The 24274-nt window shown below is 44.5% G+C and overlaps 2 protein-coding genes across 3 annotated transcripts; one reads left to right on the forward strand and one right to left on the reverse strand.

Annotated features, from left to right (window-relative positions):
* Nucleotides 1–287: 287 nt before the first annotated feature.
* casq1b (calsequestrin 1b) lies at nt 288–8171 on the reverse strand. Its single transcript, XM_086017778.1, has 11 exons — nt 7867–8171; nt 3705–3798; nt 3428–3528; nt 2713–2824; nt 2562–2635; nt 2262–2392; nt 2141–2186; nt 1982–2036; nt 1806–1906; nt 1583–1657; nt 288–1471 (listed from the first exon to the last, which is right to left on the reverse strand). Exons 1-11 carry the CDS (start codon nt 8101–8103, stop codon nt 1220–1222), a joined length of 1278 nt encoding a protein of 425 aa, XP_085873904.1. The 5' UTR covers nt 8104–8171; the 3' UTR covers nt 288–1219.
* Nucleotides 8172–13094: 4923 nt separating this feature from the next.
* Nucleotides 13095–24154, forward strand: pea15 (proliferation and apoptosis adaptor protein 15). Of its 2 annotated transcripts, none has more exons than XM_086023834.1 (4): nt 13095–13419; nt 20677–20886; nt 20974–21129; nt 21749–24154. In XM_086023834.1, exons 2-4 carry the CDS (start codon nt 20715–20717, stop codon nt 21811–21813), a joined length of 393 nt encoding a protein of 130 aa, XP_085879960.1. In that variant the 5' UTR covers nt 13095–13419; nt 20677–20714; the 3' UTR covers nt 21814–24154. The 2 variants fall into 2 exon arrangements, with proteins under 2 accessions (XP_085879960.1, XP_085879958.1); XM_086023832.1 differs by lacking the exon at nt 13095–13419 and adding an exon at nt 19127–19887.
* The last annotated feature ends 120 nt before the right edge of the window (nt 24155–24274 follow it).

A 24274-nucleotide genomic window follows, 5' to 3' on the forward strand; every position in this document is an offset into this window, starting at 1 on the left:
CAACTAGTGGGCCTGCTGGGAACATATTCTTGAAAAAAATATGCTTGGGTGGACTTCCGCTTTTAGTAGAAGTACTGATACAGTGACAAAAAAAAAAAGAAGAAAATACTGTTGTAAAAGTAGAAGTATTGAGTCAATTACATTGTAATTTGAAACCACAGAGAAAAAAAAATCAGTTTGCCTTTATAGCACTTGTGGTGAGAAGAGCAATTTTGTTTTATTGGCGTTGAGTCGTGTTACAGCTTCGCCTTTCCCGATGGACACAAAAATCCATTATACGATTTGAAAAAGCTCCAATCTTTGTCTTGTTTGTTTTTGTTTTATTTTACACAGTGGCCTTTATTTCCTCTTAGAGGAAATAGTTGTCAACACACATACATAGAGTGCTTATGAGGACATACAAAGGACATAAAAAGTCGACGCACCCCTGTTCAAATGCCAGATTTTTGTGACGTACAAAAATGAGAGCAAGGTGGACCCTAATAAAACGTACCTATCTTTGCTTGCTTTGGAAGCTTTCTGCAGCAGACGTTGGCTTGTGCTGTAAAATGTCAGGAAAAGTCTACTAAAACAGCTGAATTTGATATACCACTGTATTACCATAAACAATAAATAACCATAAAAAAAGTGTTAATAATATCTTTACAGAGTATCACATCACTATTTCCCCCATTGCATGCTGTGCAGTATCCAGAAAGAAATACAAGCAGGTGTGTTTTTGTTTTTTAGTTTTGTTTTGTTTTTTTATTTGGGATGAGAGAGCAGAGACAGCTACTTTGATTACTCCTACTTACCACTACTACTTAATTACTTGAATTAATTTCGTGGCAGATTTTCCAGGATCATTTTTAAGACTCTCCAGCTATTTGTTTCTTTTGTTTGTTTTTTTGTTTTTTGTTTTTTCTGTTATTTTTGACATGCTTCACATGAAGTGACTATTTGTGAGCTCTGATCATGACACTTTCAAGGTACAAAAGGCGAGCGCGGTCAGCTTGTCAAGCGAACCCGTGCTTTCGTTCAGTGGCGGGCGCGAGCGCCTCCCACCGGCTCCTTCTACTCGGCCCACACAGGGAGTGAAAAGAGAAATCCTCATCACTGTTACAACTGCACTGAAAGATGGTTGGCGTGTTTTTACCCGTCGTCGTCGACATTGCCATCGTGATTTTTGTCCGACACTATTTTCAATGCAACGACTGGACTGAAAATGGTTGGGATGTTTCTATTCGTCGTCGTCGTCGTCGTCGTCGTCGTCGTCGTCGTCGTCGTCGTCGTCATCGTCGTCATCGTCATCGTCGTCATCGTCGTCGTCGTCGTCGTCATCGTCATCCTCGTCGTCGTTATCATCATCCTCATCCTCGTCGTCATCGTCAGGGTCGATCTTTCCCGAGAGAACGTCCTCAATCCAGCGCTCCAGCTCGTCCGCCGTGGGCATTTCATCGTCGTCGTCCATTTCCATCCACACGCTGTCAGCCTGCCAACAGAGGAAGAGGAGGAAGAAGAAGACAAAGAAGAGGAAGAGCAGCATCAAGAAGTGAGCGTCATCCATCAAACCCCGTGGACGGAAACAGCAAAGGCTTCTTACGTCCTCCACGTCAACCACGCCGATTTGGGGGGATGACAGGTCAATGCGGAAGGTCTTCTCCCAGTACGGGACCAGCTGAGAACAATTGAACATGGGACACGGCACAGTCATAGACATTAAAGGACTTGCCAAACAATTCAGGTCCAGAGATTTTTTTTTTTTTTCCCCAGAGGACCACTGCATTCAAAGCCACGGGTCCTGCGTTTGCGCAAAGTCCGCCTACCAGGGGGAAGTTGTCGGGGTCGATCCAGATGATGCTCAGGTTGGGATTGTCTGTGTTCTCACGCGCCACCTCTTTCAGGATCTCCAGGAACTCGAAACCATCTAAGAAATCCAAAATCCAAATCAGGAGTCACGTCAGGTCTGTGGGCGGGTGTGGCGGACGCGGCCGACTCCTACCTGGGTCATCTTCCTCGGCGAAGGCCACAATGTGCTCGCCGTCGATGTCGTCCTCCTAGTGTTGGACAAGCCGTTTCAGGGCCGACGTGGACGAAATGCTCAAAGGGCTTCGCAGTGTCATTTGGTGGACAGGAAATGTGTATTTGGAGACGTTCTTACCCAGATCTCGTACATGCTGTGAGGTTCCAGCTTCCTCAGAGTTGGTCTGAAATGAAGGAAACAGTGCACAGTGATTCGCTCGTCCCTGGGCAGCGCTCGGATTTAAGCTTTGAACTATGACCTGTCGTGCTGCTCGATGTATTCCACCAGCTCAGCCTCTGTGTACGGCTTCCCGGGAATGGTGACGGATTCCTCCATGAAGGGCTCGTAGAAATCCACTTCGTTCATCTTCAGTTTCAGTTTCTTGGCAATCTAAAGCGAGACGGAGAGGAACCTCTGAGACACGCAAAGGATGGGCATCATTCCTTCTTTCCATTTTCACTTCTTTCCATTTTCATTTTGGGAATGGGAAGAACAAACGATACGCAGATTCACAAACTCAGTGCTCCGAATGGCGACGAGAGGCCTTTGGAGTGCAAACCTTGGGGTTGAAGGTGGCAAAAAATTTGATGAAGGGGTGAAACTCCTCAGCTGCGTCGTCGTACTCGATGAAATCTGCAAAAGACGTCAGGGCTGAAACGGTGGCGCAGGTGGCCCGAGCCTTCCTTTGCTGGTCCGCGTCGTCCACCTACGAGCAGATTTCTCGCTCTTGAAGTAGCCCGCCAGCTTGATGACCTCGTCCATGTTGTGGAAGCCCTTCAGCTCACGCTCATTGTCGATGATCTCCACGGGCTCTTCCATCACCTGAGACGTTCGACGTTGGGAGAACCGTGAGCGTGTAGGTCCAAAATAACATTTGGCCGCTACCTATTTCCGGCTGGCAGAATCCCAATCCGTCTATGGGGGTGCCACTACAAACCAAGCCAGAGACACTGAAAATAACGGGGAAATGGCTTGAATGAAGATTTCTACCTTAGTTTGAACGCGTGAAGCGTCAGTCAAAAAGACGATGTCACGCGAGGTCAATTCGAGAAGGAATTCGGGCCTCCATTTACAATTCGCTGTGGAAATTCAAGGGAATTGATAGTCCACAAGGTTCCAAGAATGGGAGCAGTTTCCGAGAAATGTTTGTGAGCAAATATAAAAGACCTTGTGTTGAGTAAAAGATCGGATCCTCACCTCCAACTATCTATGTCTCAGCCATCTATTTATCCGTGACACTACTTTTGCTATCTTCTCTATAAAACTATTGACGATGTCAGTTCTGGTCCTCGGTAGCCACTCACTCTTCTGCCACCCGGAAGTATCCCGGCACAGATTGTTCCTAAACTTTCAGTCATGTCCTTAAAGGATTCTAGCGTTGTACCTCTGTGCATTCCTAGCCAAAGCTGGACGTTTCGTACTTACGTCATAGAGGAACTCCACCAGAGTGTCAGCGGCCAGCTCGCCGTCATACTCGATGATCTCGTTGTTTGCGAAGATGTAGACGCTCTCCACCTCATCCAGGCCTGGCAGGAGAATGAGATGAGCTTGTTCAAGCAATTGGACCGGGCTTTCATTTTCAGAGAACACAAAAAAGAAAGTCCAGATCTACATCATTAATGCCCCATGCTGAAACTCAAACTTCAACTTGAAGGTTGAGACTTGAGACTTACGTACTCCCACTTCTGAGAGAGAAGCCTACCGAGCTTTTTGGCCACAGCGCTGTCTTTCTTTTCATCCACAAGGCCAAACCCAATGTCTTCATCTTCAAGATCGTCTAGAACCTGGGCTGCCAGCTGCGGACAAAAAGACGAGAAGTGTCAACGGGGTGGGTTGGGGGCCATGACGGTGTGACGTGAGCCGTTGGATAACTGAAGCCGTCCCACTTCCCATACGAACGTACAGCGGTGGGAAGTCAGCAAGCACGAATACATACTTAGTAGCTGGATTGAAATCGATGGTTTTAGGAGTCATTACTTTGACTACCAACATTTGAAAATATACATTATACAGTGGATATTAAAGTCTTCACACCCCTATTCAAATGCCACATTTTTGTTATAATTTTTTTTTTTTTACCAAGATGAATCATTGAAAAATCTTTTCCACCATTAATGACCCAGGACCTGTACAACTTGATTGAAGAGTGGATGTAAAATTAACACAAGTGCCTCTTATAACTTGAAATGTGGTTGTTTAGAATGAACCAATCATGTTCAAACTCATGTTGAATGGACACGACGCACCTGCTATATTTAAGGTGCGTCTTATTAAGCCCAAATAAAATTGGGCCCTGGTACACCTTTCCAATTTTTCCCCCTTACTTTTACACTGCTTCTTTTGCCACCGCTGCTAACGTCCTGGGTGACGTCACCGTCACTTCTCGTCCACCCCAAGACCTTAAAAGCAAAAGCTTTGGACTGCTGCCTTGCACTTTCTAAATCGGAGCGAAACCAGAGCCAACAATTGACAGCCCCCCCCGTCATGTGCCCCCCGCCTAACCCCCAAGCACTCGCAAGAGAAAGGGAGGTCTTGGCGAGGGGCACAACTTGAAGCGCTGCAACAGGTGGTTCGCCACCTGCAGGTGCAAGGAAAAGTTGGCCCTTTGCGGAATAAGTTTGGACAGCCCTGATGTTGCTTGTCTCTGATTTGTTCACACCAAGACCCTTGTAGACAAGGCATTCAAAACGTACACAATTAATCTCTTTTGTCTAATGGGCCGTGTGTGTTAGTGTCCTGCCACCCCAACTTGAGCATATTTGTAAAATGGTATTTAGAGGAGAGGTGAGGGTACGTCCACGCCGCTATTTAAGGTCTTGAAGAAGACACGTTGACAGCAGAAAAGCATTCCTTACGGAAGTGGGCCAGGCCAAGGCGCACGTGACACGCTCACGTCCGTCCTGTCTAATTGACACGTCTTATTCCACAAGGCTCGGCTTCCACATTCAAGTGCAAAAGTTAAAAGACTACTACCACGATACACGTTTTTCATCAATGTAAATGTTTTGTTAATATCTGTGCATATTTGTACAGCTTTACAGGTGTACATTTTGTTTCCCTAAGTCAATAATTGTATTTGAATTCTGGTGCTGGATATGAAGATTTGTCACCCTAACAAATTTCTGTGCAAATTTCATAATCATGACAAATCATTGACATGATCAGTGTCTTCACGCATTCTGATAAATATTGCGATTGTGGATTAAGTGTTAATCCACTCATTTTTAGCCACCTCTTGGGGCGGCCATTTTGTCACTTCTGTCGACTGAAAATGACATCACAGTTGACTCAGCTTCTGAAAACAGGTCAGCCGTGATTGGTCGTTGCCTGAGCCCTGAGCAGTTGTGATGTCGACAGAAGTGACAAAATGGCCGCCCCCTGAGATGGCTAAAAAGGGGTGGATTTGTCTGCTTAACTCATATCCCACAAACGCAATATTAATCATAATCTTTGAACTAGTGGGCCTGCTGGGATCATATTCTTGAAAAAAATGTGTTTGGGTTGATTTCCGCTTTAAATGCCATCTGACCTGCATACTTGGGTCAATAAATGAATGGAGCCCAGAGTTCAAAGTAAACATGGGGAAGCCATTACTGTAGCTGTTATGCTACACACAAATGAAATAAGATGCCAACAGAAATGAAATCAGTTATAAGTGTTTTTGCTAATAGATATACATATTTATCACTCTCTCAATATGTAGCCCGATGTAAATATTTCAAGGCCTACAGTATCAGCACGTGTTTGAGTAGAGTATGTACCGGTATATATTTGTAGACATGTCCAGTTTTTCTTAATATGTGGTACATGTTTGTGGATCTACTGTATGTAGCCCTGTGTACATATATTTCTGAATGGATGTATTGTACATATTTATTCACTAAGAATGTTGGTTAAATAGCGTTACACGCACGCTAAATCAATATTAGCCGCTGACACACGCCCACCCACACACAGACACACGTGCGGCTGGCTGTGACGAAAGATGCATGGAAATCCATAATATTGAGCATAAAACACACTGGAGTGACTGAGACTGGCCACCCGCTGACATTTTATCGTTCCTCTCCAGGTTTACTCGGAGGTTAAATAGGCCTTAAATCTCCTCATTAGACTTGACGCCAGGTCACACGGGTCAGATGATGCAACACAAGCTGCTCCACAAACTCACTGCCAAAGGGATGATATCACCTCGGCCTTCTGGCCAGGTTGTGTCGGGTGGTTGCCACGGTTACGCACTCCCACAATCTCGTGTTTTGCGACCCCAAGGTGAATGGCTTCTCTTCCTACGTGCGCTAACATTCGTTGGGGTGCTTTGATCTACTCAATGGAACCTTCTTGACCTTGGTGGGACGGCACTGACGCTGTGTTTGTAGCTTGTGCTCACATAGCAGCAGTTTAAATTTAGCTGTGGGACGCTTACATCATCTGAGATACACACGATGAATCAGTGAGCCACGCGCACGTCCTGGAAACGGGGACTTAACCAACTTTTTGGGTCCAGGGAAAGAGAAATTTGGCCAAGGGCCCTGTAATCCAAGAGCCCATTAAACATAATGTAGACCTTTAATGCCAAAGGAAATAAAAAAAGATTTCAATATCAATTATTGAATTCATGAATTCATTCATTCATTTTTATGAATGAATTAAATATTTATGAATGTATGCATTATCCTCATAATATTATGTCGTTTGTTCTGGAAAAGATATGCCTTTGTTTTCCAAAAATTAGGATCGTATTCTTGCCAAAATACACATTTTGATCTCGATAAAATAAGGCTTTATTCCAGTAATAGTACTAGATTTTTGATACTTTGCTAATTTGTAGACGGCAGATTTATGTGATGATACTGCGCAATAGCATCAATGCTTTTAAATGCCTCAAAGGAGAGGAAGGGAGGAGTCAGCCGTTTCTTGTTATGCACCTTTTTAAAATTGATGCCACATAATGATTTATTTTTGAGAAGCGCTGCTGTGAGCGCCTCACAAAGGTTTCTAGGACATGAAAACATCACATCTGTCACCTCAGCTTGCCAACAGCAACACTTTCTTCTATTTGGAAAAAGTCACCGAAAGGGGCTATTGATTTCTGGCCTCCATTTTTGCTTGCACAAAGAAATGAAAGAAAGAAATTTGCCAGCATGAAATGTTCTGTTGGTCGTCAGGCATGTGGTTTGGTTACCATAGCAACAGTCTGACTTTCCTGCCAGCGTGCCAAACGGCAGACAAAGGAAGCAAAAGTAAAAACGTCACTCAATGCACACTCGAGGTTAGCATTAGCAAGTAGCTCACAGCATCAGTGTATTTTTACAGGTGCTAAATGCTAACGGCTAACTAGGTAAGTTTGTGGCATCAACACAGTACGCGCAGTAGTGGAAAGTAACATTTGATTTTTAAGGTATCAGTACTTGAATGAATGATTGGTAGTAAAAATGTATTTGTCGCACCTTGCGCCGGCCAAAAAGCCACAAGCTTCTGGACCTCAATAATTCTCCATCCAATTTGAAAGCTGTATTTCTTTCAGTTGGTATCATTAGCTAACTTAGCATATAGAGTACAAAGCTGTTGAATTGTATGCAGGTACTCACGCTGGACCTGTTGCCGATTCGGTCGTGATTGTCCTGTCAGTTTAGCTTAATCCAATGAGTTTGTTTTTCTCCTCTGTACAAACTCTACTCGAATCAGACTTACATTTTTTAATTTTGCTATGGCTCAAGAGCTGAGCCGATCTCCAGGCTAGGCTCGCCCTCGAAACCGACCCGTGCCACCGATCCATCCGCGGCTGTCAAACCACAACGACAACTCAACAACCTGGTTCCATCGGGGAATCCTCAAATCCTGACTCGCTTCTACCGCCAACCCACCTCCAGAGCCAGCTCTTCGATTTGGAACTGCTTGATGGCGTTGCGGTCCCCATGCATGTTTTTGTGGTAGTAGATGACCATCACGTCATACTTCTTCATGATGGACTTGTAGTTCTTGGCGCTGAGGGAGTGAACGCGGTCCCTGCCGTCGTACTCGGGGATTTTCAGGCCATTTTCGCAGGACGCCAGGGCCCCCAAAGAGAGGAGAACCCCCAATATCGCCCAGCCCCACTTCATGGCTATTGTCCTCTCCTCCCGCTCTGAACCTTGACTTACTGGTCCCGAAAACCAAGTCTGCTTCCTGTCCCCGCTGGCGAGAGAAGAGCAGGACCGTCAGCGAGCGGCTCCCTTTAAGAAGCGCGTCCACGTGGATTTGCTGACGACACAGGGCGGTGGGCTTCACTCTTCTGAGAGACAAACTGAAAGGGCTGCCAAAAATGTCACAATTAGAAGGGTGCGTGGTGGGTAGGGGGGGATAGTTTGGGTTGCACGGCCACCTGTTAGAAGTCTCTTGTCGGGGGAAGCGTACTGTCTCAGGCAACGAAAGAAGACCCCGATGCCCGACGTGCCATTCCCTTATTAAGTTTGGCCGTGCTGCCAGAGTCCCCCTAAAAATAAAACCTCTACGGGACAACGCTGTGGACAAGACGTCGTCCGTGGCCAGAAGGCCACCGAATCGACTTAGAGGAAATCGGGGCCCGGCCCAAGCCAAAAACCGCCAGTAATTCACGACCCTCCAAAAAATGTTCAGAACTGCCAAAGTCGTAGCCTAGCTTGACTTTCATTTTCAATACTTTCCACTCAATTTTATCAAAATCTTGCTCTCAACTGGAATTTTAGCTCACAACACAAACAAAAAAACCCAAAAGTGACGGCTCATACAGTATCTAGGGGTGTGGGGTATATACATTGTAGACTGCATACATTTGGCTTACAGTACAGTATAGATTTGGACTTCAGTGAGCAATTGCTATACGGCTCATTGATGATGTCAACATGTGAAAATGGCTTCAAACTAATCTGACCACGGAGCTACAAGCAAGGCATAGCATGCCAAGATATGAATATTAGCCCTACCCCGGACTGGAAAATTCCTCGCCGTGTTGCATGTCAGTCCTATGGCAATTAGTTACATTAACATTAACAATACTGCCAATTGGGCTGTTCCTTTAACTAATCACCAATTTCAAATTGCTCCTTACAGGACAAGAGAGATGACCCTTGACCCTTATCAACTGCCCTCTGATTGGTTAGTAAGATTAAAAGTGTTTGACAAACAAGACAAAGCTGTTGTGGTCTTCAATATTCTGTGGTGAGTACGATGTGTTTTATTGAAATGTTTTGTTTTGTTTTGTCATGTTCTGGGATAAATATTGATCATGAACCACTCCAGATGATGTACATACACTACATGGCAAAGTTGAGTAGTTTGGAAAATATTTTGGGGTTTCTATAATTGTGTTGAAGTGATAGCGGTTCTATTAGGAGGGTGGATTTGATCCACTAGCTTAAGAGGATTCAATCAGTTCTCCATTATGAAGCCCCACCCACTCAAATGTTACACCACTGAGGTCAACAGCGCCCTCTTATGGCGGGCGCACACACTCCTAAGCGCTCCTCTGTTCCCTACTCTTCGTGTCGACGACATAACGGTTGGGCCTGTGAAATTGTTGCCACGGCGACAGAGCCCCAAACGAGATTTTAGCACACTGATACCGATGCGATGGGTGTTGAGGGACGTGGCGGAACACGGTGAAGTCAAGTGGCGCTTCAGAACACTCTGACACATCCAAGTCTGGGGGCTAATGAGCAGCAAGCAGAGTTGCCACTTGAGCTAGTATTGCAAGACTGAACAACTTTTCAGATTTTTTTAAAAGCACCTAACCGCAAACATAGCTAGTTTTGAAATCTGTTTGGAAACTTATAGCAACTTTGAAATTAAGCAGTCCACTGTTCTCAGATTTTTTTAAAAGCGCCTAACCACAAACGTAGCTAGTTTTGAAATGTGTTTGGAAATTTATAGCAACTTTGAAATTAAGTAGTCCACTGTTCACAGATTAAACCAAACGAATACGGGTACAAATACTATGAATTGAATAACATATACTACGCTGTGTGAATGTTACAATGTATAAGAGACTATTGTAAATTTTAAATCATTTTTGCTGATATGATTGGTCAATTTGAGTACATAATGTGTACACTGTGTAATCCATGAAATGTTCAACATAACGGCAATGACAAATTCATTCAGCAACTTTAAGCAACAACTACAGTGACGCTTTGAGATACCTCTTTAATTTGTTCTGTCATAAATGCTTGTTACTCAAAACACTTGGATCTCAAATCATCTTTGCTCACTGAAATGAATGGAAATGGCATTCATCCGTTTTAGCGCCCCCCCAAAAAAAAGTGTTTTTGTTTTTTCAATAAGGACAAAAAAAACCTATCTATAATGTTTTACTCTATAAAAGCATAGAATAAAGACACACTTAAGAAGAATGTAAAATATGAAACAGTTTGTGCAATATTTAATGCTGCAATCCATTTCAGTGAGCTGCTCCTTTTGGTTTTTCCACCTTGACCATATGGAGGGAGTATTGTATAAAACAGTTACACATGGCAGGCACAAACCGAATAAGAATGGACTTCTTCTTCTACTATTCAGTAAATCGTTGTAATATTAGTCGTTTTTATAGAGGCTAAGGAATATTTGTCTGGGAGTATCGTTAAATCATATGTCTGCGTGTGTTGCTCCACCGTTTGTGTTCGTCTGCTTGAAGTGTCGTAACACTGCAACCACTGGTGCTGTTAGCTCCTCCTCAATGTGATTTTCCATTAAATGTTAGCATTGATCTTATCAGGCAGCATAGTTTTCTTGTTTTGAATATAAACGACCGGAAATTCCTTTGTAGATGAAATCGTGACTGTTTGCCCATTGAGATCACGTGACGCTCGTAACTCAAGTTTGCACTCACAAGACATAAGTGGCTCCCGTCTATCTAAAGGCACCAACAGAGCCTTTAGCTTGCAAGCAACATCCCCTGGAAAAGAATTGGCAACAGTGGAGGCAAGGGGGTGATGTCATCTGATCAAAAGTTGTTCAGGAACAAGTGTGAAGCTTGTTTTCATTTATTTATTTATTTTTATTTTTGGTGCCATCTTGCAGGCTACAAAACACCTCCTCCTCCTCCTACTGGCCCACACTCCGTACTTTTTTTTTTTACCTTTTGTTTCTGCAAAAACCTCTCCTGCGAATCCCTCATCACACACCTGTCACACACCTGCCTGCGCGCCGTCTCGCAATATGAAATTAATTGCATGCATTCATTCGCTTTACCCACATTTGGAACTGTATCGGTGTGTCGGGCGCGGGTGAACGTCAACCTTTTTGGTCTCAAAATGTGTCAACATGACAGCTGGAGGATGAGTGGAGGATGAGAGGTTGCCTAGTAACCACAAACCACACTCATCAAGCTTCAGCCTGCAAACAGTTGGTGCATGTAGGATGCTGAAAATGTGTGTGTGCATGTGTGTGTGTCTCAATCTGTGCAACAGATATGCGGAGCGATGCAAGGTCACGGGGTTTAAACTCGAGAGGGGGCGCATATACAGACAACCAAGGCTAAGAAATAAGATAAGATAAGACACACTAGTCAACAGCAAATTTTAATCAGAGCTGACTTTATGTGTACCCAAATGTAAAAATCTCTTTACTTTTTTCTAGCACATCATTTTCATTTTTTGTTTTTGATTCTTACCCATAAAAGCTTGTGCAATACGGATTTTACCATGTGATGTACTTTATAGCTATGGTATTTCAGAAAAAAAAATCCACATGTTGCTGAACCTATCCCATAATTAATAAATATGAATACATATATTATTATTATTATTATTATTATTATTATTATTATTATTATTATTAAAACCTGAATTGCGAGAGGAAAAACACGGGCAGATTCAGGATCAATGCAGAAAATTCCTCTAGGATTGTTTAATGTCATGTGTCATAAAAATGTGTTGAGCGGTGTAAATCCTTGAATGATCCAAATTGAGGTGTTATAGAGCAGCAGACATCTATCAGGGAATGAATTTGTTTCGTGTTACACATGAGCGACAGGTCAAGTTGGGAGGTTTCTCATTCACTCCATGACTGCCCTGGCAAATGTTTTGACAATGTCGCCAGGCATCCATGGCAATCACGCTTTCGCCATGGAGGCCTGAGACTAGACGATGGATAGGTGGGTTTAGCAGCACTGTTGTCATGGAAACAATCCAAGGTTCCGCTTCCTCTTGGTGAATTTCACAATTGCAAGAAGTCCCAGATCCTCCTGTCATGACTCTGCACTTTTTGTTGACTTCATGTCAATCTTGTCTTCCAGTTTTGTCTCACTTCCTGCTTCTCCTCCTCACTTCCTTTTGCCCTTCGCTCCTCGGATACGAGTGCTTCCTCTTTGCTCACCTGTGAACCAAAAGAAGCCTTGGGACTCTGATCGGGCTCTCCTGGCCTCGGGTGGCGGACCCGGCAACCAAGACTAATTCACCAATCTTGACGTTGAACACTTTGAAGGAGTTGTTAAAGTTCACAAGGTGTCTTGGAAAACAAACACACAAATAGCTTTGATTTGACACAAGAGCACAAGTGATAATAGCTCTTACAATCGACACTTAAGCAGCACAGAGCAGTACGTTCTTAAAAAAAGATTCTGGGAATGGGATTTGGACAAAAGTAAGGAGTAGAAATTGCACATTAGTTTCTTGAAGGAAAGTCCTATCGCAGTCAACTGCACAAGCAGCTCGGGTTACACGTTTTGGATTTGGATGGCCTTGTGATGGAGGGAAAACAGAGGAACAGAAGGGATTTGCAGGCCGGAAGGCTCTGGTGACATCAGCTTTGAAAAATGTGTGGATGTGTGTCCGCGTGCGTGCGTGCATGTGTGCGTGCGTGTGAGTGTGACTAAAAACCATGGAATCGGAAGAAAAGGAGACAGAAAGACATCTCACTCTGTTTTTATCGTTTTTTTCCCCAAGTTAACAAAAGTGTTGGAACAATAGTGAAGAGGTTGTCCTTGTGACCTGCCAGCTAACACGTCTCCGGGTTTGAGCTGCCTCAAATGAGTTTTGGAAGCCTGTTGTGAGGGACAAATGAAACGTCCGTTTCACTATAGTGAGCCTCTGTTGCTTAGAGACGATCTTCGAGAGAGAGAGAGAAAGAGAGAGAGAGAGCGAAAGCGAGAGAGAGGTGTTTCCACGCTCGCTCGCCGGTTTTGCGCTCCTTGTTCGCGGAGAGTAGTCACGACCATCCTCGGCTCGCTCGGTGCGTGCGCGTACACGTCACGGCCTTAGTTCCCACGCCGAGGACCCCCTGCCTCCTGTCCTCCCCGTTTCGCTCCTCATCGCATCACCGCGACATCGAGCCACTGGACTTTGGCCTTTTTTTCTCTGTCCAAAGGATCCGACCCGTTTCCGGCTCCGATTCGAGCTGCACTCCGCCGTCAAATTCCTCCCGACGTCCAAGCTTCCTCGCTGCGACGCTTGGCCGCGCGCGAGGTAAGAGAGTGTGTGTGTGTGTGTGTACGTTTGGTCCAAAATATGAAGCAAGAAGCAGCTGGCATGCCTGCACGTCTCCGCGACCTCCTCCTCCTCCTCCCCCCTTCCTCTTCTTCTTTTTCTTGTTAGTCACAAATGTCCAGTTCTCCCACGCCCAAGAGAGCATTCAACGCATCACGATAAAACCACAGCATACCGCATATTCGCGTTATCACCTACTTGCTGTTTTTTGCTTTGATGTAAGGCAATGATAGTATTACTTTGACACCGTGCTGTGGCATCTTTTTGCATCATGCAACTAAGTTGAAGTAAGTTGAGGAGTTTCATTTAGATCAAAATGGTGTATTGCCACATCCCTTGGCGTCATTGTGCATCAAGGAAATATGTTGAAGCAGTTGAGTTTCATTTGAGTCAAAAAATACCACCATCTTGTGGCATCTTTGTGCGCCAAGGAACTATATTAAAGTAAGCTGAGTATTTTCATTCTTCATTTTGACAAAAATTGTGTTCTGACACCCATTATGAAAACTTTGTGTGCCAAGGAACTATGTTTAAGTGAGTCGAGGATCTTCATCTCGACAAAAAGAGTGCTTTGCCACTATCTTGTGATATGTGTGATATGTGGTGTCAAGGAACTATGTTGAAGTGTGTTAAGGAGTGTAATTTAGACAAAAGTAGTTCTTTGCCTGCCATCTTTCGCTATTCTCGGCAGGGCTGGGCCCTCGATTCCCCGCAGTTGCATTGTGGCTTGGCATCCACGCTGCGTTCACTGCCTTCACATCGTTGCTCTTACAGATTTCCTGTGTGTGTGTGTGTGTGTGTGTGTGTGTGTGTGCCAATCAGAAAGATCAGCTGATGTGTTTCAGGGACGTAGACGCGCCCCAATGTGAGCACGGAATGAGTCAGCAAGTCCAAACACGGAAAGTCATTAAATGCATCGTTAGGAACTGCTTCCGTTTTGTGGGTTTCCTGTCCCCAGTGTCCCACAGGTCCAATTCATGTTGTGTGTGTGTGTGCGCGTGTGTGTGTGTGTGTGTGTGAGTCAGCATTTCAGGGATCGATCCATACTCTTCGGCAACACAAGTCAGCTTTTCTTTGCTTGACTTTTGTTGTCCACATCCTGTTTTTTGGACGTGGAGGTGTGTTGTTGTGATGTTTGCGGTGGAGACGAGTGGAACCGAATCCCACCAAAGGAGAGAAGGCGATCAAATGTGTGAAACTTGTTGACATCCACCATGACGAAGCAAACCCGGGGCCCTCCGTGGTGCGTTCAAGTACCCGATGAAATCATCCGTAAAGGGTGAACACGGGCCCAACTTTGACTTCCTGTTTGCTGGCGATGCCTTCAGGAACCTCGGGAGTGCCTGGTGACCATTGCGTGCTTTTCGCTCCACTTTTTACCACATTGTCCACAGACACTTGAATACACCACGCAGGTGTGCGTACACGCTTGGCTTGTGTGTTTGGCCCTCTTACCGACCATCTTCCTGTTGGATGTCATCCGGAGTGAGCGGCCTACACAGAAACTTCCTCACATTGTCCCTTGTGTGCCACAATCTTCATGCACACGCACGCACGCATGCTTCCTTCTGTGGCTTTTCCTGCCATGCTGCAAACAAAGCCATTGAGCGCAAAAGTTTGCCCATTCATAATCTAGCATGATGAGGATGAGGATGAGAATGATGATGGAGCAGGAAATGAAGGATATTTTTTACCCTGACGCCGACTCCTGACGTGTTTCTCACCCTTTACTGTCTGCGTTCCAAAAAATAGATAAATAAAGAAAGCCACTGGTGCGTGCTCTCTCACCGGAGTGTCGGTGGGGAGGTGGGGGGTGGGGGGTGCGATGGACTTTAATCAGCTCTCGACGCCTCTTCCTCTTCCTCCTCATCCTCCCAGAGGCACTGTGATATTTTTATCCGCTGCAAAGCTTGCAGGATAATGAAGCATCCACCTCACAAACGTTGACGTGCGTCTGCTGTCGTTGCACGATTATGACGTCATCAGCCTGAGACGCTCACATGCTGCGAACAGGTCACACGGCTCCTCTTTTACTCGACTTCCCGTTTTAGCCGACTTGTGTCATCTTTGTGCATCAAGCAACTATGTTGAAGTCAGTTGAGTTTCATTTAGACAAAATTAGTGTGTTGTTGCCATCTTGTGATATTTTTGTGTGTCAATGATCGACCGTGTGTTGAAGTGAGTTGAGGAGTTCCATTTGGATAGAAATAGTGCTTTTGCCACCATCATGTGACATTTTGGTGTCAAGCAACCATGTTGAAGTGACTGGCGGCGTTTCATTCGGATAAAAGTAGTGCTGTGCCATCGTTGCGTGTCTTTGAAGAAAGTGGATGCGATCATAGTAGCATTGCGGCGTCATGTGTCTCGTCAGGTGCTGACGGCTGCTAGCTCGCTGGCCGTATTAACGGCGGGGAGGCGGAATTTGAACGGATTAGTCAATTAGGTGTGACGGTCCTTGCGTGACCGCGCGCCGCCTTTGTCTGGCTTGGCGCTCGGCCCTTTTGGCCCCTCCCCCTCACCGAGAGTTCACCCGGTCGGAAATAAACGCACCTTTGCTCTGCTAGTCGACACGGCGACCTCATCTCGCACTGCAGTCAGCACTGAAGGCCGAAATCCGTGCGAAATTGACGCCCCCAAATTTTGTTTTGAGCAGATTGAGCAGGCGAAAATTGATTCAATATGAATACCGGTAAATGAAATCACAAGCTTGGTCAAGGAGCAAATGAAGCTCGTGGGATCAAAAATGCATTTTGGTTGGAGTCTGGAAAAGTCCTCCATCACGAGCTGTGTGCTCGTCTATGAAAACAACCTCTTTGTGCCCGAGGGCGGGCGGAAAGAGGAGGAAGAGTGGATTAGCTGCACTTTTTCATGCCGTTGTCTTCCTCTTCCCAGACGCTGCGCCAGGAAGTGCATCGTGCCGAGAGGAAGTCGCCCATTCAGCCCTGGCGTTCTTTTATTTCGCTCTTTCTTTGCCCTCTGGCTGCAACCAAGTTTCTACTAACAAATGACTTTGCTATCTGCATGCAGGACACATCCGTGTGCGCCCACAATCTGTCTGCGCCCACACACACACACACACACACACACACATTCACATGCTCCCTGCTAACACTGTGTGCTGTAGCGCTGGCTGAAATGAGAGAAACATATGTGGTAAAAAAAAACTGAAAAAAAAAACGCTTTTCGGGTTGGAAAATGTTCATCCAAAGTGATATTGATTTAGAAGAAGCAAATGACAATCCCAAAACATTTTCGTTTTCTCCCTTCTGGAATTTGCTTTATTTCTCCTGATACCAAACAAGATTTGAACCTTTTTCTCAGCCGTGTTTACGGGTTACAGGGGAAGTCAACCCAAACATTTTTTTTTCAAGAATATGTTCCATGCCAGCCCACTAGTTGAAACAAGGCATTCTGATAAATATTGCGTTGGTGGAATAAGAGTTAATCCACACATTTTTAGCCATCTCTGGGGGCGGCCATTTTGTCACTTCTGTCGTCTGAAAATGACATCCCAACTGCTCAGGGCTCAGGTAACGGCCAATCGCGACTGACCTGTTTTCTGAAGCTGAGCCGTGATTGGTCGTTACCTGAGCCCTGAGTAGTTGTGATGTCATTTTCAGTCGACAGAAGTGACAAAATGGCCGCCCCCTGAGATGGCTAAAAACGGGTGGATTTTGCTGCTTAACTGATGTTCCAAAATGCAATATTAATCAGAATGCCATGTTTCAACTTGTGGGACTGCTGGGAACATATTCTTGAAAAAATATATGTTTGGGTTGATTTCCTTTTAACTTGTATCAGAAAAAATGTATTTACATATCAAAATGTATTTACATATCATGTGAAAAGACGCGATTCCTCTTGGGAAAACGTCCTTGTCATTTCAACTGTTGTCATTAACTACTCAAGATAAAAAGACAAACTGCCAAAAGCAGCCATATGAAATGTTCCATTAACTCATTTTTCTGGTAAACAATAATGATAACAGGTAGTAAGCCTTGGCGGCTTGGTAAGCTTGAAGAAAGTCAAAAAAAGGCCATTGGCACATGCTTGGGTGTTGTTGCCATGGCGACGGCTGATGATGTTGGAACGGAGTCACGAAATGGAGCGTTTCTCTCGCACCGATGAGAAGGCCAAGCGGAGCGCGGTTGCGCACGGATGCACAGATGTGTGCAAATCTTCTTTTCTGCTCAATGGCAAGTGGGCCGCTGGCCTACATTCTTGCACGCGGATTAGCGAGCGCTCCACGCACGCGCCCAGCGACATGGCGGCCACCACAGACACTGAGAGGGACTCTGACAAAATGACGAAGCATTCAAATTGATTTACAGTGGTGCCTTGAGATAACAAGTCTTTTTTTTTTTGTCTCAAATCATCTTCGCCCATTGAAATGAATGGAAATGCCATTAATCTGTTCCGGCCTTCCTCCTAAAGAAAAAAAAAGTGTTTTTAATCTGTAATAAGGAAAAATAGCACTTCATAATATTGTAATTTATAAAAACAGAGTAATAATAACTTCATGAAATAGAATCTAAAGCATTAAGCAGTTTGTGCTGATTTAATGCTGCAGTCTAATTCAGTACGCCGCTCCTTCTGGTGTGCCTGCGACGACTGCTACCCAGAAAGCTCCTGTGAGGAAAAAGAATATATGCCTGTGAGTATTGTTATAAGATCCGTCCAAATGTGTTGTTCCGTCATTTGTGTCTAAATATCCGCTGCTTAAAGGTTTTTAAAACCAACTATTGATGCTAACTGTTAGCACGTAAACGCCATTTTCCATCCGTGTTAGCATTAAGCTAAACAGACTTGCCTAAGGCAGGGTTACGCACAGTAGTAGTTTAAAACAAACATGTAATTCTCTTAGTTTGATGTTTCGTTTGACAGACTGCTGCCCAATCTGCCCAATCGCTGCTCGTATCCCCAAAAACTGTTGAAGTCGCGTACACTTGTATCTCAAGGCAGTCGCTGCATTCGGAATCGTTCACTCATTCCCTACTCAGTAAACACTACAGTGGCATTTTCAGTTTCTGAACTATCTAGGTCCACTTTACTGTATCGAGTACAGTAGAAATCCTGATGTTAGTGATAAGGGAGTAAATGGCTCCGAACACGGCCACAGAAGAATTCTTTAGCCTTTGATTCAGTTGCCGTGGCGACCACCAAAGCCAAGAGTGCACTTTTATTTGGTAAGGAGGGGATGGTTGGGGGAAGGGTGTAGGGGGGGGGTACCTCTGCCCCAGCTGTTGCTAGGTAACGGTAACCATTGTAACGTGATACATATTGTAACTACAGCAATGACATTTCATCAACTTACGTTTGGCGTCCGTCTCATGCGATAGATCTTCTCTCTTTTATTGATCATGGCAAGATGTGGACAGTGAATAGGAAAGTAGTTCAGTCAAATGACTGAAAATGTTGAAAAAAAAACCAGAAAACAAATACATTTTAAAGTCTTTATTTTGTGCTTAAATTTGCTTGATTAACTGCCAGTGCATGTGGTCGCGCAAGCTCACGCACACACCGAGTACACAAAGGCGTGTTTGTGCGCACGGGAATGTGAGGCGCACACTGCCACTTCTTCTTCTGTGTGGATGCCGTGTCACGATCATCCCCGGGGGCCTATGGGGGGTGAGAGCGGGGGGGGGCGGGGGGCGGGGGCGTGGGGGTCTACACTTGTTACTTAAGACATTTCATTGCTTTTTGCACTTTTGCGCTCATTGTTTAACATCATGTCAGGTGTATATCTCTGATTTTGTCAAGTCATGTTAGTGCGTGCGTGCGTGTGTGGAGTGTGTGTGTAGTGGGCCAGGGGTGGGGGCGGGGTAGCTCGATGAAGCTGCTCTGTCCATTGTCTTTTTTTTTTCTTTTTTTTTTTCCTCCAAAGTGCACAAAAGCAGCATTGGAGTCAGCGTTAGCACAAAACATGTCAGAAAAAGCCTCCTAGAACATCTGAACTTTACTTGAACCGAGGGGTTGTCAACGTTTTCCATCCACACCGGACAAACAAGCTTTCCCATTCACACCCACGGACAATCTAAAGTCTTCGTTGAAGGTAAAGTCCACATTTTGACAGTGCGGGAGGAGGAGTTCCAAATTTGAACCTCCGAAGTGTGAGGCAGATTTGCTAACCACTAGTCCAACGTGCTGACTTGAATTCTGATTGAAGGGAGAGTGACGCTCTCTCCAAGGCTTTGGCGACCTCCAACGGAGCAATGCAACAGCAAGCGTGCTATATAGGTCACGCTCTGCTCTGCCTGGCTGTGTGTGTGTGTGTGTGTGTGAGTGTGTCAAAATCTGCCTAACAGAGATGCAGAGCGAAGCGGGGTCACGGGGTTTAAATTCGAGAGGGGATGCATACACAGACCAGAGATGATGGAAATAAATGAGATCAACTTTGAATTGAAGGAGAAATGCAGGTGCCCCAGCTACACACAGCGCAACCAAAGTGTGAGACGCCAGCGAATCAATTTACTTCCTGCCCCACTAGCAGGCTTATCATAGTTTCTTTTCATTATCATTCCTTTTGATTTCGTTTTGACTTTTCTTTTTTAAATTCAGTTAGTTTTAATTCATTTTTAGAGCACATTTGTTAGTTTGTATTAGGTGTTTTGTCCCCCCGAAAATGCTTCATTTTGGTTTATTTTTATTACTTTTAGTTTTCTTAAAGAAGAAATCAACCCAAACTTAGATTATGTTCTATGTACGCCCACTAGTTGAAACAAGGCATTCTGATAAATATTGCATTTGTGGAATAAGAGTTAATCCACTTATTTTTAGCCATCTCAGGGGGCGGCCATTTTGTCATTTCTGTCGACTGAAAATGACATCACAACTGCTTAGGGCTCAGGTAACGACCGATCACGGCTGACCTGTTTTCCGAAGCTGAGCCGTCACCTGAGCCCTGAGCATTTGTGATGTCATTTTCAGTTGACGGAAGCGACAAAATGGCCGCCCCCTGAGGGTGGATTTTGCTGCTTAACTCATATATTGCACAAACTCAGTATTAATCAGAATGCTGTGTTTCAACTAGTGGGCCTGCTGGAAACATATTCTTGAAAAAAATGTGTTTGGGTTGAAATCTCCTTTAATATATGGAGTGGGGAAAAAAGGTCACTAAGTATTGTGTAATAAAGTCAACTACAATTTATTTCATTCAGGAAAATGTTTTTTTTTTTCATTTCAGTTGTCGTTATTTGGTTAGTTTTCGTAAACTGTCATCACCTTGCGCACTTGCAGATCCCAATTGTGGTCGGTTGCGTCGTGCGGCTCGGAAGATGGCCGAGTACAGCTCTCTGCTCAGCGACCTGTCGGAGAACATCACCAACGAAGACCTGGAGCAGCTCAAGTCAGCTTGCAAGGAGGACATCCCCGAGGAGCACAGCAACGCCATCACCTCCTGCAAGGAGTGGTTCAGCTACTTGGAGAAGAACGACAAGCTGGCCCACGGTGACGCCAGCACGCACGTCACGCGTCACGCATCACGCTCACGCGCACAGCACACGGACTCATCGGGTGTCGCCGTTTCCCCCTCAGACAACCTGTCGTACATGGAGCACATCTTTGAGATCTCGCGGCGTCCCGACCTCCTGACCCGCGTGATCGAGTATCGCACCACCGTGCTCAAAATCGACGAGGACGACGAGATCGACACCAAGCTCACGCGCATCCCCTCCGCCAAGAAGTACAAAGGTCACACACATTTCTAAATGCGTACTTTCTGTCTTCATTTTCAGGAAAAAAAATAAAATATATATATATATATATATATATATACATATACATACATACATATATATATTTATTTATATATATATATATATATATGTGTATGTATGTATGTATGTATGTATATATATATATATATATATATCAATAAATATATATGTATGTATATGTATATATATATGTACATATATATATATATATATATATATATATATATATATATATATATTACTGAGTAGTAGAAGAATAAGATGTTTATTCTTTAGGTGTCTCCATCATGTCTCTATGACTGTGTTACACTGCTTCCCAGTGGCCAAGGTGGGCATAGCAGAAGGAGCAGCACAATGAATTGAGCTAAAGCATTAAATCATGAAGCAGACTCATTAATTCCTCACATTCCGATACTGTCGTCCATTGAAGGATACTGTTGCTGTTTTTTCCTTATTAAAAAACAAAATTGTTTTTGCGTGGTGGGCTGGAAGTGATTATTGGCAATTGTCTTCATTTCAATGGGTGAAGAGGATATGGGAAAAAAAAAAACATAAATAATAAAATGAATTGTACCCCATTCTTATGTTCACAGACATCATCCGTCAGCCATCCGAAGACGAGATCATCAAGTTGGCTCCGCCCCCCAAAAAGGCGTGAAGTCGGCCACCAGTCACTGCTCCAGTCAACACGCCGGCTGACACGAGGCCCTTACACACACACGCACGCACACGCACACACACACACACACACACACGTAACCAAACTGACAACATATTTGTACTCTCCTGTCATGGATTCTGTTGTTAACGTTTGACGGTTCTACCCCGTGTTTGGATCTGTTCTTTTTGTCCCCCCCACCCCCCGCTGGCTCATGTCCATCAGGAGCGGCGCAAACTAACTTTAGTGCACTAAGTTTGTATGTCTGTCTTGTCGAGAGAATTGAAAGCCTGAACTCACACTGTGCCCCCCCCCCTCCCCCCACCTCCGAACCCCCGCCTTAGCCCTGGCATTTAAATCACCTTCTGCTTGTGGAACGTGCTCCCTTTTGCTATCTTCCTTGCATCTCTTCTTGTCGTCGTCGTTTTGGCCGCTAAGCGTGTCGTCGTTAGCGCTTATGGCTGCTGGAAATGTCCACAAAGTCTCTTTACAATTCCAAAAATGTGTTAGGAAGAAATTGGGGAGATATGTTAACCAGATTGGTTCTATGCACTGCACCGCATATCTTAAGCAGACACACAAATGAGTAATTTTCACTTTTCTCACAATTCCACATTTTTCACACAAACAAACAAACAACAACAACAACAAAAAACAAGTGTCAAAATGTTCTGCTCATTCAGGACATCTTGGGAATTGATCACATTCCTCCAAATTTCCACATTTTTCATGATTCCACATTTTCCAGGGCAACGTTCCCATATGAATGAAGGCATTTGACATATTGACCACCCTTCACATTTGTTAACCAATTCAAACCATTCCAACTTCAAACTGTTGAGCTCATTCAGGATTTCTTGGAAGCTCTTTATGACATTGTCAAAATGTCCTCATTTTCAAAATGAAATTCCCAAATGAAGAGATATTTGACGTATTGCAACGCTCGCTTCCTCCTACATTTTTCCACCAATTCAAACTAGTCCGACTTGAAAATGTTCAGAAGTATTTCATCACATCTCAAAGATTCCCACATTTTTCAGTATTTTCTATATTTTTCATGACGAAAATCCCAAATTCAGGGACACATATTCCAAATGTACCTCTGCAACTGAACTTGTGCTTTTCTCAGTCTTACATGAACCTTTTCAGTCCAGTAACAACTTTTCAGTATTCGAGCACGATTGTGCGTCACAACTGTACGTTATAGTTTTGTCATCATTCCCGCAGATTTGTCTGTCCGTTGCCTTTTTGTAATCATAAACATATTCAATTGTAAAGAGACTTTCCAGGGCGCACTCACACTTGCAACTGCACTAGTCGCATGTACTGCCACTAATTTTGCCCGGCTCGTTTGCCGCATGGCGTGTCGAGTGGAAGGTAAACGCGGGACCCCCGTCGCGACTCGGAACTCTTCAAACTGCACTTTTCCCGGCCGAACCTCCACGTTGAGTGGACGATGGCGTTTCTTAGATTTCCGGTGGACTTTTGGCCTCTGGTTTTGGGTTCCAGCATGCTTGCACATGTGAGGCCAGGATGACGAAGCTGTCTTTTACTACTTGTGTTCTTTCTTTTTGAAAATTGCGAGTGTGTGACCGTGACATTTGTGAGCAGCCGACTTCTTCTTTTGTCATGTGTGTACTACCGCTCGTTCGTTCACTCCCTCGGTCCAAGTTTGCGCAAACTGTTTGCTTTTCGAGGCTGCGTATCCCCTCGCAGCTTCCAGCTCGGTCGCCATGGTAACTGTGAGCCAAACGTCAATGAGGCACATAGCAGAACAACATATCAATGACAAATGATGTCCGATATTGATTTCCATCGCAAGTACATATCAAGTTAGGAAAAGAAAACAAAAGAGAGAAGCAGATATTTAGTGAAGTCACGTGTGCTTAAAGACTGTTTGTTTTTCATTTTCTTGAATATGTAAATATGTATTTTAAATATAAACCACTGTGTTAATTTGATATGATTAATTTATTTGAAGCCAATATGTTGTTGTTTGTACGTGCGTGTGCCCTGATGTTTGACTAACTGGCAGTGCTGTGTCGAGACCTTCTATTTCCCGAACGGTGACAGAATTAGTCCACGCGTTGGACTCGACTGGTGATTTGTGACGTGTGTGTCGTAGCGCGAAGGAGTGCCCGCGCTTCTGGAGTTTGCATGATGCCATTCAAGCCGTTTGAGGAAGTCATTCCGGATTGTTTTTCCAACAAAGTGTTTTATTCCGCCGAGCGTGAAATTGCTGCTTGTTGTCATGACTACAAGTCAAAATGTAATAATGCCATTTTGTCATTGTGCTAAAGTGAAGATAAATATTATATTTAAATATATTTGCTAACCTAAATTGTGTTGACTGCCTTTGTCGTACTTTGTCGAACCACGTTCAGTACTTAGTCACGCACTAGCGGCAGCAAGGTGATCAAGTTTGTGAGCACGTCCGCCTCGCAATTCCGAGGGTAAGGGC

The sequence above is a fragment of the Filicampus tigris genome, chromosome 2 (assembly GCF_054856515.1).
Source record: "Filicampus tigris isolate MCC_2025a chromosome 2, RoL_Ftig_1.0, whole genome shotgun sequence".
Classification (NCBI taxonomy): Eukaryota; Metazoa; Chordata; class Actinopteri; order Syngnathiformes; family Syngnathidae; genus Filicampus; species Filicampus tigris.